At 63.9% G+C, this 18,338-nt stretch overlaps 1 protein-coding gene across 5 annotated transcripts; it reads left to right on the forward strand.

Annotated features, from left to right (window-relative positions):
* The first annotated feature begins 214 nt into the window (after positions 1 to 214).
* On the forward strand, positions 215 to 18,309 carry TRAF7 (TNF receptor associated factor 7). 5 transcript variants are annotated; one of them, XM_045541176.1, is made up of 21 exons: positions 215 to 310; positions 7,529 to 7,647; positions 7,936 to 7,993; positions 10,077 to 10,168; positions 12,208 to 12,324; positions 12,764 to 12,856; positions 13,141 to 13,174; positions 13,801 to 13,984; positions 14,097 to 14,231; positions 14,736 to 14,953; positions 15,030 to 15,103; positions 15,351 to 15,399; positions 15,482 to 15,609; positions 15,786 to 15,868; positions 16,595 to 16,634; positions 16,738 to 16,854; positions 16,934 to 17,056; positions 17,218 to 17,337; positions 17,430 to 17,561; positions 17,646 to 17,765; positions 17,944 to 18,309. In XM_045541176.1, the coding sequence occupies exons 2-21, from the start codon at positions 7,567 to 7,569 to the stop codon at positions 17,956 to 17,958; spliced, it is 2,013 nt and encodes a 670-aa protein (XP_045397132.1). In that variant the 5' UTR covers positions 215 to 310; positions 7,529 to 7,566; the 3' UTR covers positions 17,959 to 18,309. The 5 variants fall into 5 exon arrangements, with proteins under 5 accessions (XP_045397132.1, XP_045397133.1, XP_045397134.1 ...); XM_045541177.1 differs by lacking the exon at positions 215 to 310 and adding an exon at positions 3,177 to 3,226; XM_045541178.1 differs by lacking the exon at positions 215 to 310 and adding an exon at positions 5,189 to 5,333.
* Positions 18,310 to 18,338: the final 29 nt, after the last annotated feature.

An 18,338-nucleotide genomic window follows, 5' to 3' on the forward strand; every position in this document is an offset into this window, starting at 1 on the left:
TTGCAGAGCTCTTTGAGCCTAACTATGAACGACGGATAGACACAGCCAATCAGACTCCGAACTGCAACATAGAGTGATTCTGAAGCCGCCAATCCCGCCCCGCGGCGACAGGGCCGCCGGAAGTCGTAGTTTCTGAAGCGCCGCGCGTGAGGCAGCCGCCCGGGCCTCGCGAGCCATAGAACTACAAGTCCCGGCGGGCGCAGCGCCCGAGCGCTTCCGGCTCGCGCGTCTGTCCCTTTCCCGGCCGGCTGTCTAGGGGGCACCATGAAGCGGGAGGGTGGCGCTGCCGCTCCGGGGCGGCCGCGGGCGGGTGAGTGTCCGTGCGGCGCGCCCGGATCGGGGATCGCGCCTCGAGGCCGCGCGATGGGGTTCAGCGGGCGCGTCGGGGCCCTGCCGGGGCGGGGAGGGAGGCTTGCCTGGGGGGCGGGGCTGGACGTCCGGGGTCTCTGTGTCGGTCAGTCTGTCGGCTCGTCCGTCGCTCGCTCCTTCCCTCTTTCTCTCATTCTTTGTTCGTTCTTTCTTCCTGCATTTACTGAGCGCCGCCTGGGTGCCAGGCACGGTTCCAGGCGCCGGGAGACTGCGGAGAACACGATCCCAGGTCTCGTAAGCTCATCGTCTGATGCAGGGTTGCTCACCCTCCGCGCTCTTGACAGATCCTGCCGGGTCATTCTTTGCTGCGAGGGTCTGTGCGTGCATTGTAGGATGTTGAGCCCCATCCGTGGCTCTACCCACTGGATACCAGTCAACACACCCCCCTGCCGTTGTGACAACAAAAATGCCTGCAGACATTGGCAGATGTCTCCTGGTCTAGAGAAATGGCGTGGAGGGACTGACAATGGCCAGACGAAATCCCAAGGAGCAGTGAGAGGTGCTATGACAGAAACAGGGTGCTGAGAAAGCGAGGGGGTGGCAGCGCTACTGTTAGCCAAAGACCCGATGGAGAAGCAGCCAATCCTGGGATGTTGCGGGAAGAGTATTCCAGGCAGAGGGAGCGAGACATACAAAGGCCTGGGTGAGAAAGGCCTTAGCATACCCCAGCGAGTATCGCGAAGTGGTGCAGTTGAGAGAGGAAGTCGATGAGGCCAGGGCAGCTTCACGGGGTGCAGGGTGGGGATTTCATGGTGCTGACAAGCAGGCTGTTGGAGGACTTGAAGCACAGGAGAGGCGGGAGCAGATCTAGGTCTAGTAGACAGCCTTGTCTCGCGTGGAGATCGACTTGGGGGTTCAGTGGGGAAGCAGGAGAGGATGAGAAGGCTGGGCCAACTTCTTAGCCCCCATTGGGGTCCGGCTGTCCAGGCACGTTGTCCTGAGCCAGGCCAGGGTGGTCAGTGGGGGCTGGGGTCCAGGTGTGGGTCCTTTTGGGTCCCATGCTGCTCTTAGGGAGCGGGGTGGGATTGCACCCTGGTTGTTGCCTCACTTCTGTAGGAGCGCCATGCTGCCTGGCCTATCTGCTCACCTTTCTCACCACCCCTCAGACCCCTCCCAGGGGACACACAAGCCCTCTCTCTGTGGGCTGCCTGCCCCCAGCCTTCCCCAGGGTTGCAGCCTCCCCCTTCCCAGACCCCTTCCCTGAGGGCCTGTGTGGCAGGCACTGCCTCTCTGAGGTGAATGCCTACTTGCACTGCTCTGCGCATTCATGTTTCTCCGCAGAAGCCCTGGTCCCCGTGTCCCAAGGTTCCTGCACCCTATAGCTACAGTCTCCGGGAAGCCAGACTCTCCCTCTGAGGGGAGCAGGGACATGGGCAGCCTAGCTGAGAGAGGTGACTGGCCAGGAAGGAGGGGCCTGGAGTAGGTGCCCCAACCTGAGAGGTTCCTGTGACTTAACTTCCACTGTGTGTAAGTGTCAAGATATTTCTGGGACTGGGTGGAAAAGATCAGGGTCTTCAGCACCCACTGAAAAGTCCCTCAGGGAGAGTGAATGGAGATTGGTGGGGTGTCGACCCTCTGTCTGCCTGCTTCCCCCCCAGGCTCCTAGCTCCTCCAGGGTCAGATTTGTGTTTAGCTGTCAGTGTGCCCCACTCTCCAGCACAAGGCCTGGCCCCCAGTGGCATGACCCTTGGCCACCTGGCTGGATGAAGGAGTGAATGGGCTGGGGAGTGGGAAGAAGATGCAGCCGCGGGGTCTGCTGGCCTGGGGGTACCGGCAGTGCGCACGCTGCATGCGGCTGCTCCCGGGCTTGATGTGGGGCCACGCAGTGCACGGTGGGGCTCCTGGGTTTGTGGCAGCAGTGGAGGACGTAGAAAGAATGGGGCTTGGCCAGTCGGTATGACCTCTTGCTGGTGGCGTGTCCCTGGGTGGGCTTCCTGGCCTTTCTCAGCCTCCAGCTTTGGCTCTCACGGAGGAGCTGCTGTTGGTGGAGCTCTCCCACTCGACCCGTGTGTCGTCTTCCTGGTCCCTTCCAGATGTGAGTCTGTCTCTACTCCGTGTTATGAGAAACCCAAGGCCCAGAGTCACACGGCTGTTAAAGGGCGGCAGTGGGATTTGAACCAGGTCTGTCTGGTGCCTGTGGCCTTGGCCACTATGCCATACTGTCTCCATGACAGACACCTGTGTGAAGTGCCAGCATATGCCCAGCCCCGAGAGCTGCTGGCTCTGAATCTGGGTCCCCACCAGCCTGGCCTTACCAGTGGGTGGGCACCCAGGACTTCACCAGGCCCTCTGACTGGCTCACGCAGGAGGGACCCTTGGAAAGGGACCCACCAACCCCTTGGCTTTTGAAAGGTGTTCCCAGGGTCCCCATTGTGCTGGTCCCAGAGCAGGAGAGGTGTGGATGCTCCCTGGAGGAGGGTGCAGCCAGGTGGGGCAGATGAAGGAGGAAGGTGGGCACAGGAGCAAGCTTCCCGGTCGTGTCCCTGTAGCTGGGTGCTGAGACAGGATAGATGCCATTTCTTCCTGTGCCCCAGAATGCTCTCCCTTTTCTGTATCTGGCCAGCCTTTTCCTCCAGGAAGCCCTCTAGACTTCCCCCACACTGGGCCAGGTCCCCATACCATAGACAGCCATGAGAGGTGACTTGATGGTGGCCCCTAAGGGGCAATGGGGCAGCGTGAAGTGGGGTTAGAGCCCGGCCCTCCCTCCAGCAGAGGGAGCTGTGGGTACTGGAGCAGCGTGGCCAGGCTGGAGAGGCCAGAGCTGGGTGGGGGTGCAAGGAGGCAGAATCCTGGGGAGAGGAAGCCAGTTAGGAGGCCTCTGAGAAGTTGGGGCTGTGGGCGCAGAGAGCAGGGAGAGGTGAGGTGAGGGCGGAGGCCCGGGCTGGGTGCTGGGAGGGAAGGGAGGCTGAGCAGGCCTCTGGCTGGGGCCTGCTGAGGTTCCAAGGGGGAGCCCCAGGGGCCCCCACCGTCACACCCTGGCTGTTTGGGATGGAAAAGACGAGCTAAGGGGACGTCAGAGGAAGTGCGTGTGGCTTTGCTATGGCAACCAGGCCTGTTTCTATAGGATTTGGCTGCTTGGGCCTGAGCCAGGGGGCTGAGGCAGGGGCTGACCCAGGGTCCGGGTGGTCTTGGGTGCCTGGGGCCAGCTCTGTGATCCCAGGGGCCGTGCCTGGAGCTCTGGCTGCAGTCCAGCCAGTCGGCCACACACAGCTCTGTGGCAGGCGGGGCTGAGGCGTCTCAGCGGCACCAGGCTCCTCCCAGGGCAGTGGCAGGCTGATGGGTGCACCGCCCCCTTGCTGGCTCAGCACCGCAGTTCAGGGGACACCCCAACCTGGCTGCCTGGGGTTGCTGGAGGAGCTGCCTGAGGCTGAAACGTCCCAGCAGGGAGCTGCTCCTGGAGACCCTCTTTGCCCCAACTGCAACAGGGCCCACCTGGCGGCTCACTCCACTGGCCCAGACCCCCTCTGGGCGTGTCAAGGGGGAAGCAGGGTGGGGGCCTATGTCCCAGCAGATCCCGTGCTCCATCTGGGCCTCCGGCTCCCTCCTACGAGGGGTGGGGAGGGCTCCTGAGGTGTTCACAGGAGGGGCTGTGTTGGAGCAGAGGGACTGAGGCACCCCCAAAGGCGGGGATCACGAGGTCCAGTGCCTCACTGGACCGTGAGCAACCCCAGGGCCCCGGGAACCCCTTGGATGTGGGGGGACAAAGACCCCTGGGCCTCAACCCCATCCTCAGGTGAGGTGGGTGGGGGCCACATAGGGAACCACAGAGGAAGGCCAGCCCTGCTTGCTCACAGCTCAGCCAGCCCTCCTCGCCCCGCAGGGCCCTGTGTGTCCCGCGGTCCCCCATGAGGACTGGCCTCACACCAGGTGCACAAACCGCTTTCCTCCTAACCTTTACTCTTTAAAAGATAGAATCCCCTGGTCCCCGGAGCACCTACCCCTGGCTCTGGGGACAGGCAGGCGGTGGGGACTTGGAAGGGAGGGACAGAGAGGTGATGGGGAAAACCCTTTCTCAGTCCCCGCCCCCCCCCCCACAGCCGGCCCCTCGCGGCTTTTCCCAGTTTGGGACAAGGGCACTCATCCTGTGGAAGGTGGCTTGCTCCCAGCACCGAGAACGGGAGGGCAGGAGAGGCCAGGCTTCTGGGGCGCAGGGAACCGCCGGGAATTCTTGCTGTGGTCCTGCCCAGGGGCCTCGGTAGACGGCAGGGTGTGGACGAGGCGCTCCCACTCTGGGGGCTGGGGCGTAACACCCCCGCCCAGCCCCTCTGCCTCCCAGTGGCGGGGGTGCTTGGGTTTGGCCTACAGGCCACTCTCCCCGTGCGGGCCTGGTCTAGAGGACTTGGGGAAGCAGACTGTTATTGCAAAAGTCAGCCCCCGTGGGACTGGGCTGAGGGGAGGCTTCGGGCATCTTGCTCAATTCCGAGGTGCTAAGGATGGATCTCCGTGTCCCAGGCTGGGCACAGATGGGTGCTGGACTCCAGCCCGGGATCCTGCCCACCCCTGGGTCCCAGGCTGGGGCTGAACACTGAACCCCAGGCCAAGCAGGGAAGGAGGGAGGGGGACATTCTCGGTCTTGTACGTCCCCCAACCTGGTGGCGCGCGTGTGTGCGTGTGTGTGTGTGTGTGTGTGTGTGTGTGTGTGTGTGTGTGTGTGTGTCTGTCTGTCTGTCTGTCACTGCGGGCCTGGCCGCTATTGGCCAGCCGGGACTTTCCAGCTGATTTGCATGTTGCCCTGCGTGCCTTTCTGTTTACCTCACTTCAGAGTGAGGGGGAAGCCAGACGCTTGCTCTCCCAGACTGTGAGCAGCAGGCGCTCGGGGCTGGCAGGCTGGCCCTGGTCCCCGGGGAAGTGCCTGCTGGGATCCCAGCCGCCTGGGCCCCTGGTGTCACTCACTGGGGCTCTCAGCTGGCCTTGCAGCCCTGGAAGCTTGCAGTGGAGGGAACAGATGGGTTTGTAAAATCCAGGTCAGTGTCTCCCAGCAGCCTGCCTGCGAGCCCCCACCCCTCCCCGTGTCGCAGTGGCGGAGCCGCCTCGGCTTCCCCACCAGGGCTGTACCTTTTGTGCTGACGGTGAGTCCTGGAGTCCTCAGGTTCAGGCTGTCTGGGCCTCTCCTGGTTGGGGTGTCCTCACCCCAAGCAGGATACAAGCCGAGCCCCTGGCTGCTCTCAGACCTTCTGCTTACCGAGGAGACCTGCGGCGCTGCTGGGAAGTTGGGGAGCAGACAGGTGGGGGGTTGGAGCAGGGCTTCCGGCCAAGCCACGTTCACACCTCTGCCCCGAGGCTGCCTGTCAGCCCGGCTGCAGGTGGTGGCACTGCCTCTCCCCCAGGAGGACAGATCCCCGGAGAGCCCAGTCTGGGACACACAGCCAAGCCCCTCGAGTTACACCGGGTCTGTGGGTATCGGATGGGGCGGCCTGTGTTTGGACCCTGTCCCAGCTCCTAGCTGAGGCTGGGGCTGTGGGAGGCAGGAGGTGGGAGCCGTGGAGCCTGGCTGTGCACTGGCAAGCCAACCGGGGACTGGGGCGCAGGAGGAGAGGGGCTTTGGCCAAGCTCTTGGGACCCCTGCCCGCCGTCTACTCTGACCTAGAGGGCACTCAGAGTGAGGCTGGCTGTCTCAGGGCAGTGCCGAGTCACCCCCGATCTGTGAGATGTCGGGCTGAGGACTGAGGCCCAAAGGCTGAGTGGATCCACGGCCGGGCAGGTGGCATTGCAAGGGGAAGGCAGAGCCTGGACAGCCCAGGAGCCCTTGCAGGGGATGCCAGGGCTCCCTGCCGACACATAGACCAGGCTGGGGAGCCACTGCAGGGCCCAGATCACACTGCACGGCCATGGTGTAGGTGACAAGTGCCATCCTGAAGGTGTGCGTGCAGGACAGACGCCACCAGAGGGGCCAGGTCAGGAGGGCCTGCCAGGGAAGGTGCAGGAACCAGCTGGACTCCTTGTGGGTTGGAGCAGAGACCATCTCTGCCACCTTCTTGGCATGCGCCAGACTCGGCAGGTGTCCCACCGACCTTCTAGCAGCTTATTTTCTCTCCTGTCCCTTGGGGCCTTGGCCCACAGCCAGGCCACCCCGAGGTGAGACCAGAGCCACCAGGGTGGGCTCCCTGCTGCTGCACTGCCCCAGGGAGCAAGCTTGTTCTGAAGGCCCCACCCTGGGGCCAGAGTCCTGGCCGGGAGGACTGCCTGCAGGGAGCTCAGCTTCATGGGGGCCTGGCTTGCAGACTGCTGGGGGCACCTGCTGACAGAGCCCAGTGCCCCCACGGGTGTGCGCTGGGCTGCTAGGGCAGGTGTTGTTCCTGCAGTGGACAGCTCCATCCCCAAGATCTTTCCCGAATGTGACCTGCTGCTTGGTCCTTTCTTCTCTAATCTTCTACTTGTCCCACAGGCGCCCCTGGGCCTGGCCAGCATTCCCGGGGCCCACCTAGCCCTTCCGCTGGGGAGGGTGATCCCCACCTGCCTCCCCTGCCACCCCGGCCCAGAGCCCCGCTGGGCACACCTGGGGTGTGGTGGCGCGACAGGCTCCCGAGTGGGCGCAGCTCTCCCCCGTGGTCTGCTTGTCATGAGGCTCCTACTTCACCCCCTGGCTCTCTCTGGGGTGTGGCCAGGGCGCCACTGGCCGGCTGGGCCCTGACAGCACCTGCTGTGGCAGGAACTCACTTCTCTCGCCTGGGCTGGTCCCCATGTGACGGTTCCGCTGTGTGTGCCGCGCCCTGGGCTAACCCAATGGGCTGGCAGAGACACTCCCCAGGGCCCAGCCTTGGCCCCAGGGACATGTGGCCTGTGGAGGGGTGGGCCCGGAAGTGACTGGCTGTGACTCAGGACCCAGAGCAGCAGCCAGAGCCAGGTGGGGGTCTCCCCACCTCTGGGGCAGGTTGGCCGGGCTCTTCAGAAGGGCAGAGCCCTGAGCGATGGTAGCACCGCGGGTAGCTGCCCCTGTAGGCTGGCCTGCCTGCGCCCGGGGCCTGCGCACAGCTGGGGTGGAGAGGTGGAGGGGACTGTGCCCACGGTGGACCTGTCCAAGTTGGTCCTGGCGGTGGAAAGAGGCTGCAGTGTGCCCTGTGGGACTGGACAGGGCAGGCCTGCCGCATGCAGCAGCCTGGTGACAGATGGGGACCTGGGCCGCCATCTTTAAAGCCCCTCACTTGTGCTCCACCCACAGGGGATGCTGCCCAAGGACCCTAGATGCCTCTCTAGAGCATGAGCTCGGGCAAGAGTGCCCGCTACAACCGCTTCTCCGGGGGGCCTACCAACCTTCCCACTCCAGACATCACCACCGGGGTAAGGGGGTACCCCAAGGGTAAGGGTCTGCCCTCTACACAGCCCACATAGCCGGGGCCCCCAGCACGCTCCAGTAACTCGATGCCAACTGCAGAGCTTCCAGAGCAGACCCCGTCCTACCCAGGGCGTCCCGCGGGGGGGAGCTGTTCCGAGTCTGTGTTGCTGGTGTGTCCGTGCATGAGCACACACCTGGGCCTGTCAGTGTGTGCGCATGTGGACGCGTGCCCACACTTGCGTGTCTTTATTCTCTCCCGGGACAAGGTCAAGTATCCTCCATTCTCTCTCCAGACCAGAATGGAAACGACCTTTGGACCCGCCTTTTCGGCCGTCACCACCATCACTAAAGGTGAGCCTATGAACCGAGGCCAGTCCTGGCTGCGAGGAATCGGGGCACCCCTACCCCCGGCCTGCCAAGGCCTGAAGGCCAGTTCCTGGTGGGGCAGCCGCTGGTGCTGGGCTCTGGGCACTGGTGTCAGCCTCCCAGCCGCTGTCCTTGCTGCCCCCCACCCCGCACCCCTCCCCCTCTGGGCGGGACTCAGCTGCCCAGGACTCCCGCGCTCAGCCTCACTGCGCGCATGTCCCTCCGCCTTGGCACTTCCCTGCCTCTCTGTCCCACCTTGCCTGTCCCCTCTCCAGGGAGGCTGCCCTGACTTCCCAGCACCACCACACACGCCCGGCCCCGCCCCAGCCTCCTGGCCAGCTCCCAAAGGGTCGCAGGTCCTCTCTAAGGAGACGCACAGCCCCCTTCCCAGAGGAACGAGGGTGCGTGGCCCCTCTCAGGGCCCTCAGGGCTGGGGGTTCTAGGGCAGAGTTTGTCCTTTGCCTTTTTGGCACTCTGCCCCTTGTAGAGGGACACCAGCTGCTAATTAGTTTTTAATTATTTCCCCTGGTTTCCGCCGGCTGCACCTGGCCGTGGGGTTGAGGCCTCCGAGTGCACCTGCTCACAGCAGCACCGCTTCGCTGCTGGCGGCCCCTCAGGGGCTCTCAAAGTGCCCCCCGTTTTTCTCATGGTTTTTTTTTTTTTTTGAAGATAAAGTATGACACCCCCATCCAAACCCCCAAGAAATGGTTCCCTGACTTCCCCGGTCCTTTTAGAGACCACAGAGCACGTGTCACAACAGTTGAGAGTGCCCCGCACAGAGAAGGACGTGGGCCCGCGGCACCCCCAACCAGGTGCCAGGGACGGGCCAGAACCAGGTGCTGAGGCACTGACATGGCCTCTCCTGGCCCCTCCCATCAAGATGGGGAAACTGAAGCCCAGTCCCAGGGCAGCTAGTTAAAGTCTGGATCTTGAACCCAGGCCTTTGGGGCTGGTCGTTGTGACATCTGAACCTGAGGCCGGTGACAGCCACCCCAGGGCTTCTGGTTGGGCTGGGGGGGGGGGGGCGCGGTGAGCCTCCTGGCCTGCTGCTGCTGCCTACAAGACTGAGGAGGTGGCCCTCCCTGGCTCCCACGAGGACAGCTGACCACCAGCCCCAGGTGGCACCTCAGCACCTTCCCTAGAGGAGGCCAGAAGGCTGTGGCCAGGTCCTTGTTACGGCTGTGGCAGCAGCTCTCTCTGTGAACCGAGGCTTTCAGAGAACTCACCTGGGCCGGGCATGGTGGCTCACGCCTGTAATCCTAGCACTCTGGGAGGCCGAGGCGGGTGGATGGTTTGAGCTCAGGAGTTCCAGACCAGCCTGAGCAAGAGCAAGACCCCATTTCTACTAAAAAAATAGAAAGAAATTAGCTGGACAACTAAAAATATATAGAAAAAATTAGCCGGGCATGGTGGCACATGCCTGTAGTCCCAGCTACTCGGGAGGCTGAGGCAGGAGGATCGCTTGAGCCCAGGAGTCTGAGGTTGCTGTGAGCTAGGCTGACGCCAGGGCACTCTAGCCCGGGCAACAGAGCCAGACTCTGTCTCAAAAAAAAAAAAAAAAAAGAGAGAGAGAACTCACCTAGCAGAGTTACCTTGAGGGTCAAACAAAAGTGTCCTCAGCTCCTGCCAAGTGACCTTAGGTGTAATTATGCAGAGTTGGCCGTGTGCCCCGGCTGGGCGGAGCAGCCCGGGGCCAGGCTAGGGTGACAGGAACCTTGTAGAAGCTCTGGAAAAAGACCCCTCTGGGGATTAGGTGGCGCTGGGCGCCAGGAGCTCCCGGCTCAGCCCTGGGAGTGCCCAGGGGGGCCCAGGCCCTACAGCTGCCCTCAAGGCACCGGTTTGACCTGGGGCGGCAACCCAGCTTCCTGCCTGTGCCTCCGCACCCTCTCCACCCTGCCGGGGCCCTGGGAAGGGTTGAGAGCCATAGGTGGCCCCCGGGGCCTGATGTGCAGCCAGGCCCTGCCCCGCCTCACTGCACATTCCCCTGGGGAGACCCCCGCCCACCCGGCGCAGTCAGGCCCCTGCAGTAGCCCTCGCTCATGGTGCCCTGCCCCCCTTGTCTTGGCAGCTGATGGGACCAGCACGTACAAGCAGCACCGCAGGACGCCCTCCTCCTCCAGCACCCTCGCCTACTCCCCACGGGACGAGGAGGACAGCATGGTAGGTCCCCACCCCCAGGAGCAGTCACCTCTGATGAGCCTCAGGTCCCCGGAGGAGCTGACAGTGAGCTGGTGAGGCAGAGGGGACAGCACGTGTGGGCACCCTGAGGCCTGAGCACACGTGGTGAGTCCACGAGACTAAAACAAGGCCCCTGTGGCTGGACCGTGGGTGGCAAGGGACAGCCAGTGAAGGTGGCTGGGCTGGGGGACGTGGTGCCTGAAGGCCAGGATGAGGCGTGTTTGGCCCCATCTTAAGAGGGGTGGGAGCCACAGAAGGTTCAATCAGGAGGGTAATAAAAGCTTCCTCTGCTGCTGAGTGGAGAGTGAGTGGGGTTGCAGGGTAGAGGCAGGAGTCCAGGGAGGTCTTGACGAGGGAGACAGGCCATGGCAGGTGGGGAAAGGTGAGTGGTCCCAAGCCATGGGGTCAGCGGGGGCAACAGGGACCTTGTGAGGCCTGTACCAAGTGCTGGGGGCAGCTGGAGGACTCCCTGGTGCTGCTCTGCAGAGTGAGGAAGGGTCTCGGGGTCATGGTGGCCATTCCTGCCAGTCTCGTCATTGGTGCTCACTGCTGGGCGCTGGGCCTGACCAAGGAATGGGCCAACCTCGGCCAGACTGGGCTCCTGGGCGTGGAGGACCAGCCCAGCCTCGGGGCAGGGGCACAGCTCACTTCCACGTCACCACACCGCGGCCGGGCTTCCTCTCGGGTGTGGTGGTCCCTCTAACTGACCCGGCTCGCTGTCCAGTGCTCCTAGTCTTTCTGGGACCGAGGCTTCTCCTCATGCCGAGTCGCCAGGCCTTGTCTCTTTTCTTTTTCAATAAAAAGGAAAAACGTTCTTAAACAAACACACTCTGCACGAGGCCCTGAGGACAAGTTGACCACCCTGTTCCCTGAGGCCTCAGCAGTATGGGTCACAGGTGGCCCCCTGCCTGCCTCCTCCACCCCCCAGGCCTGGCCCCCGTTGGCCCCTGCGCTCAGGAGGGGGCCCCGTGCCAGCCCCTGCCAGGTCCCACTCTTGCCCTCTGGCTCCGTCGCTGCGGGCATGTTTGACTCACTTCCTCTGACTTTCCCTGCTGTCCTCACGTGGAGTTTCCATGCAGGTGGGCCACCCAGGACGCTGAAGGGTGGTGGGCACCGCCCTGGTGAGGCACGTGGGACACAGTGCCCTCCTCTGCCAGCCTGGGGACACCCGACCCTGGGACTGGCTGTGCCTCTGTGCCCCGCGGGTTTCACACCTGTGCTGCTGGGGAGGATGGGTCATTCCCACCTCTGCTGCCGGCTGGTGGGGGACCTATAGTGTGGCTTCTTCCTAGGGCTGCTGTCAGAGCAGCAGGGGAGGGGCTATGGGGAGCAAGAGCTCTTGGAAACTTCTGGAAGCTTCCAGGCCTAGAGGAGAGGAAGGGACAGTGCCTGCTCCTCCCCCAGGACTCCCCAGTTGGTGGCCCCAGGCCCAGGCCGGCATCTGTGGCCCTCACCTGCTCTCAAGAGGCCCAGCCGGGGTTTGGTGGGGGCCCCGCTCTGCCTTCACCCTGAGCCTCCCTGGCTGGGTCTGGTGTCCCCTGGCCAGGGAGGCCAGGCAGCCGCTCCCTGCCAGCCTCCGCTCCCTGCCAGCCTCTGCTCCCTGCCAGCCTCCGCTCCCTGCCAGCCTCCGTTCCCTTCCATGCAATGGTCCGGGGCCTTCGGCTGCCCCAGGATTGGCTGGTGGAGGTGCCCCTCTGTGGCCCACATTCCCTCACGGGAAGCAGGAAGCAGCCTGAGCGTGTCCTCGTAGAATTGAATAGCAGGAAGTCTCTCCGTTTACACAAAGAAAGTTGGCAGACGTGAGCGGGCAGCCCAACGCCAGGGGCCGCGGCCAGCCCCGGCAGGCAGGCGGGCGCCCACACACACCCGTGGCCCTGTGGGCAGCCAGAGAGCCTGCTAGGACGGGGGTGGCCCTGGGGGCACCGCTGCCCTCCAGGTTCCACAAGCCTTGGTCCCCGTCCTCCCCGCACCCCGCCCAGACCCCACGCTGAGACCCTGAAGGACCACCTCTCTCTGCGCAGCCCCCCATCAGCACCCCCCGCCGCTCCGACTCGGCCATCTCCGTCCGCTCCCTGCACTCCGAGTCCAGCATGTCCCTGCGCTCCACGTTCTCCCTGCCTGAGGAAGAGGAGGAGCCGGTAGGTATGGGGGCTCGGTGCGGACGGCCTTTGGGGCCCGTCGCTGTGCTGCGGCCTTGCTGGCAGCAAGAGGCAGATCGGGCTGGGTCAGGACTGAGGGGCCAGGCGGGTCCCCCAGGCACGTCCCCCCACCCCCCACCCCAGGGACAAGCCGTGGGAGTCAGCGGGGCTCAGGTCGGCCTCTCCAGTCTTCCTCGTGGGAGGAGGGCAGTGGGGGTGGGCCAGGACTGGGCAGCTAGATGCAGTCCTCCCTACTTGGCTCTCAAGGACCCCTCGGCTTCAGCAGGCCCCTCTCAGGACAGGCCCCTGTCCCTGGAGGCCAGCCCTGGGCCTGCAGGGGCAGGGGCCAGGCGCCTGGTGGTGGCATGGCCCAGGGGGGCCTTGCTGCCGTGCTAGCACCCCAGGCCCACACTCCCCTGCCCTGCCCTGCCGTTCTCAGGAGCCGCTGGTGTTTGCCGAGCAGCCCTCGGTGAAGCTGTGCTGCCAGCTCTGCTGCAGCGTGTTCAAGGACCCCGTGATCACCACGTGTGGGGTGAGCCTGCCGTCCGACCCGCCGACCCCTCCCGCCACCCGCCCAGCCCAAGGCTGCGGGAAGCAGCCCCCACAGCGCACCCTGGAGCCCTCAGAGGCCCGGAGGGCTGCGGGCCCCTCGCATGTGGCCCTGTGGCCTTGGTCACAGGCCTGCTCTGGCTGCCCAGCTGGTGTCTCCGGCAGTGGGCTCGGGGCAGGGCTGAGGCCCTGGGCTGCCGCTGGCTGTCGACTTGGGCTGAGGAAGACTCTGCAGCCATCCCCCAAGTCCGCCCTTTGTCCCCACAGCACACATTCTGTAGAAGATGCGCCTTGAAGTCAGGTAGGTGCTGCCCCCAGTGCAGGCCTGGCCACCGTTTTCCCCAGCTGGGCAGGGAGGTCCTGGCACTGTCCCCTGGGCTGCCTAGCAGAGGCCAGTGTCTGGGCTAGTCCGGCTTCTTCTGGGTGGGGGTGCTGGGGGCTACTGGGGGCACTTGGCTGAGGTTAACCTCCTTGAGCAGCACAGGGGACCCCGCACTCTGGGGTCAGTGCCACTCTCTGCGGAGGCCGTCCTCACTGTGAGGCCACGTCCTCCTGCACCAGCACCTGTTCCCACGGGTGCCGCGCCCCAGGCAGGCTGCCGCGCACTCTGCCCTCCGGTCCTCCCGGCCCCGCCCAGGCTTTTCCGGGCTCAGCTGAGAAGCTCCGTCAGCACCTGCTCTTCCTTCTTGGTGGCCCAGCTGTGCCCCTGTTCCATGCCGGGCGCCTCAGAGGGGCAGACAGAGGGTAGATCGGGCACCTGATAGCAGCTCGTGTCTACCCAGGTGGGGGACTGTGTTCCAGGCCTGCTGCTGCTCCCCCACCGGGACTCAGTTTCCCACTGGGCAGAGCTGTCCCCACTAGGCAAAGCTGCCAGGGGACGGCGTGGCCAGGCAGGCTGTGGGGGGTCAGCATGTCCTCCTTTCCCAGAGAAGTGTCCCGTGGACAACGCCAAGCTGACAGTGGTGGTGAACAACATCGCCGTGGCCGAGCAGATCGGGGAGCTCTTCATCCACTGCCGGCACGGCTGCCGTGCGGCAGGCGGTGGGAAGCCCACCGTCTTCGAGGTGGACCCCCGAGGGTGCCCCTTCACCATCAAGCTCAGCGCCCGGAAGTAAGTGCCCCTCCCGACCCCAGCCCCTGGGGGTTGCTGGGCAGCTTTGCCTCTCTGGGAGCCCCATTGTGGGGCCCCAGCTCAGTCCCTGCCGTGTCTCGCCCTCTCACAGGGACCACGAGGGCAGCTGTGACTACAGGCCCGTGCGGTGCCCCAACAACCCCAGCTGTCCCCCCCTACTCAAGATGAACCTGGAGGCTCACCTCAAGGAGTGCGAGCACATCAAGTGTCCCCACTCCAAGTACGGGTGAGTGGGCGGGCGGCTGGGTGGCCCAGTCCCTCCTGGAGCCGCCTGGGTGCTGGTCCCCAGGGAGCTGGGTCTTAGCTGGGAGCCACACCTGTAATCCTCACCAGAGAGCCCTGAGCCTCCAGGAAATGCAGATTGGGGAGCTGGGGGCGTCAGGGAAGGCAAGAGCAAGGGCATTCCCACGGTGGGCCCGGGGTGGAGTCCAGCAAATGGGCAGGTTGAGGGAGGAGAGGAGGCAGGAACTGGTCCTTCAGCTGTTACCCCCAGGGAGGAAGTAGCCCTTGAAGAGGTTTGCGCAGGGTGACATGGTTGCCTTTCACTTGTTAAGTGGCCCGCTGGTTGCTAGGTGGGAAAGACAGACAGGCAGGTGTGGGTGAGGGAAGCTGGGCCTGGGGTGCAGTGGGCACAAGAGTGGAACATTCTAGGGGGGAATCACTGGGGTCAGGGAGGCACAGGTAGGGGTCCTGCCAGGCAGGCAGGTGGGCAGCCGTCCTGTCACTGCAGGTGCACGTTCATCGGAAACCAGGACACTTATGAGACACACCTGGAGACGTGCCGCTTCGAGGGTCTGAAGGAGTTCCTGCAGCAGACAGACGACCGCTTCCATGAGATGCATGTGGCGCTGGCCCAGAAGGACCAAGAGATCGCCTTCCTGCGCTCCATGCTGGGCAAGCTCTCGGAGAAGATCGATCAACTGGAGAAGAGCCTCGAGCTCAAGTTTGGTGAGGGCTGGCCCAGAGGTGTGGGGACACGGCACCTCCTCCCGGCCCCAGTGACACCCTGTCTTCTGCCACTCAGATGTCCTGGATGAAAACCAGAGCAAGCTCAGCGAGGACCTCATGGAGTTCCGGAGGGACGCGTCCATGTTGAACGTGAGTGGGCAGGGGCTGTGGGTGGGGCTGGGGAGGGGAGACCTAGGAGGCAGTCTGCAGGCAGGGAACGGCCCTCAGCTTGGGCCCCAGCAGGGAGCCTCCCCCGTCCTTTGCCCCTCCTAGTCAGGATTAGGGGAGGGTTGCGCTGCCCTGCCCCAGGCCCAGGGGCAGTGGGCCCTGAAGAGGCTGCACTGGAAGCTGCGGCAGCTCCACCCACCTGCCCTTCACTCTGTTCTTGGTTTTGCAGGACGAGCTGTCCCACATCAATGCGCGGCTGAACATGGGCATCCTAGGATGTGAGTACGGGCCCCTCGGCTCCACCGGCCACCCCTGAGGCCCCCACTGGGTCCCTCAGCAGCTTCTCCTATCTCTCTGCAGCCTACGACCCTCAGCAGATCTTCAAGTGCAAAGGAACCTTCGTGGGCCACCAGGGCCCCGTTTGGTGTCTCTGCGTCTACTCCATGGGTGACCTGCTTTTCAGCGGCTCCTCTGACAAGACCATCAAGGTGGGTGGAGTCCTGCGGCCTGGCCGTGCTGGGTGGGCACTGCATGCCAGCTTCTGCCAGCTGCAGCCTGCCCCCAGGCGAGCCTTCTCTCCAATGGCTTTCTTCCTTTCTTACCATGCTGCCCCTTGGCACTGGGCTGACCCTGCTGGGGCCTGTTTTGGTCCTGGTCTCTACAGGTGTGGGACACATGTACCACCTACAAGTGCCAGAAGACACTGGAGGGCCATGATGGCATCGTGCTGGCTCTCTGCATCCAGGGGTGAGTCCAGGTGCATGTATGGCCACTCCTCACAGGGACAGGAGCCACCATGCTGCTGCAGCCCGTGGGCTGTGAGCTCAAGCCTGCATGGCCATGTGTCCGGCCAACCTGTGGGGCACCCTCTACCCTGAGCAGCACTGGCTCGCTGGGTAGGTAGCAGGAGGTGGGCTCCTGTGTGGGTCTTCTCTAAAGCCTGGAGCAGCCAGCCTCCCAGCAGAGCCTGGCCCTGGCCCTGGCCCTCAGGTGCCCAGAGAACAGAGGTGTACGACATTAGGGGCAGAGGCAGGTACTCAGCTGTCACTTGTCTGCAGCCAGAGCCCTGGCACAGCTCTGGGCATGGAGCCATGGAGTAGCCACCCTGGCTATGTGGGAGTCAGAGTGTGTGTGTACATGCGTGTGCGTGTGTGTGGGAGGGAGGGAGAGAGATGCTTGCTTACAGGAAGCAGCAGCTTGACTGCCAGCAGCCGACCTTGGGATTTATTCAGCGCTAACAGTCGGGTAATTACCTCCCAGCTCCTGTCAAATGCTCTCCAGGCAGGGACCAGAGGCTGGGCTGCCCCTTCCAAGGTTCCAGTGTGGAGACAGGAAAACAGGTTGGGGCTCCGGGAAACTGCACTGGGCCAAGCTGCGGGTTCCTGATGCCCAGGAGGACCTCGTCCTTGGCTAGGGCAGTGTCAGCAAGGACGGCAGCTTCTCCTGCCTTGACACGTTGGTCTTGTTCCCCAGGTGCAAACTCTATAGCGGCTCTGCGGACTGCACCATCATTGTGAGTGGGGCCGTGGGCAGGCGAGCCGGAGGGGGCACCCCGGGCACGCACTTCTCCCTGCCCCGGGCTCTGGGCTCTGAGGCTTCCCGTCCTCCCCTGCCAGGTGTGGGACGTCCAGAACCTGCAGAAGGTGAACACCATCCGGGCCCATGACAACCCAGTGTGCACCCTGGTCTCTTCCCACAACATGCTCTTCAGTGGCTCCCTGAAGGCCATCAAGGTATGGCGAGGGGTGCCTGTGGGTGCAGCTGCCGAGGCGTCCGATGCCCGCTCAGCCCACACTCACGGCCATCGTGCAGGTCTGGGACATCGTGGGCACTGAGCTGAAGCTGAAGAAGGAGCTCACAGGCCTCAACCACTGGGTGCGAGCCCTGGTGGCCGCCCAGAGCTACCTGTATAGTGGCTCCTACCAGACAATCAAGGTGCGCCCGAACCACACCCTGCCCGCTGGGGCTCTGCCCTCCCTGCCCTCCCTGGTACACACCCTGGGTGGGCAGGTGGGCTGCCCTGTGCTATTTTAGCCCCAGAGGCCCTGGAGGTGAGGCACCTGGCCTGGGACCAAGTGGCCCCCACTTACCCATAGATCTGGGACATCCGAACCCTCGACTGCATCCACGTCCTGCAAACGTCTGGCGGCAGCGTCTACTCTATCGCTGTGACAAATCACCACATTGTCTGTGGCACCTACGAGAACCTCATCCATGTAAGAGTTGGCCACCTGGGGGCAGGGCCAGACTCTGGGCCCGTCTCCCCCACGCTGTTGTGTCTCTGACCTGCCTGTGCCCACCCTCCCAGGTGTGGGACATTGAGTCCAAGGAGCAGGTTCGGACCCTGACTGGCCACGTGGGCACGGTGTATGCCCTGGCAGTCATCTCCACACCAGATCAGACCAAAGTCTTCAGTGCATCCTACGACCGGTCCCTCAGGGTGCGCGCTGGCCCAGGTGGTGGGAGGCTCAGAGGGTGGGTGCCCAGGCTCAAGTGGGTCCTCACATCACTCGTGTCCCCCCAGGTCTGGAGTATGGACAACATGATCTGCACGCAGACCTTGCTGCGCCACCAGGGTAGTGTCACCGCGCTGGCCGTGTCAAGGGGCCGGCTCTTCTCAGGGGCTGTGGATAGCACCGTGAAGGTCAGTGTCTGTGGCTTGGGCCACCCAAAGGGGTCGTACAGAACAGCAGGGGAGGGGGAAGGGTGGTGAGGAGCTAGCAGGCCCAGGCAAGTGGCAGTGGAGAGCAGGTGTGGACCTCAGGTGTCGTTGGGGTAGGATGGCCACAGGGCACCTGAATGAAACATCCCTTTCTTTGCAGGTTTGGACTTGCTAACAGGATCCAGGCCAGGCCTTGGCTGCTTCTGGGCCTGCCCTGGACCTGTCTGAGCCAGGCTGGCCACATGGGCTGGTCTCGGGGGTCTCTGCTTGCCCTGTGGGGACAGGTGGACAGGCTCAGGCAGCCAGCCAGTGCCCTCCCTGCCCTGTGCTCAGCCTTGTCCTTGCTGCTGCCAGGACAATGCCCAGGCCCCTCTCTCTGGGTGCCAGGTACGACGCTCGCCCGGCCCACCGTCTGTCCCCACCCCAGATGGACTGTGCGGGCCTTTTTACTCACCTTTTCTACTGTTTTTAGACTGTATATAGATTTGATTACTTTCCGATTGAAATAAAAGCTGCACAGACTGTGGCGGTGAGTGAGGTCAGGTCCTTGGGGTA

The sequence above is a fragment of the Lemur catta genome, chromosome 2 (assembly GCF_020740605.2).
Source record: "Lemur catta isolate mLemCat1 chromosome 2, mLemCat1.pri, whole genome shotgun sequence".
NCBI classification, from domain to species: domain Eukaryota; kingdom Metazoa; phylum Chordata; class Mammalia; order Primates; family Lemuridae; genus Lemur; species Lemur catta.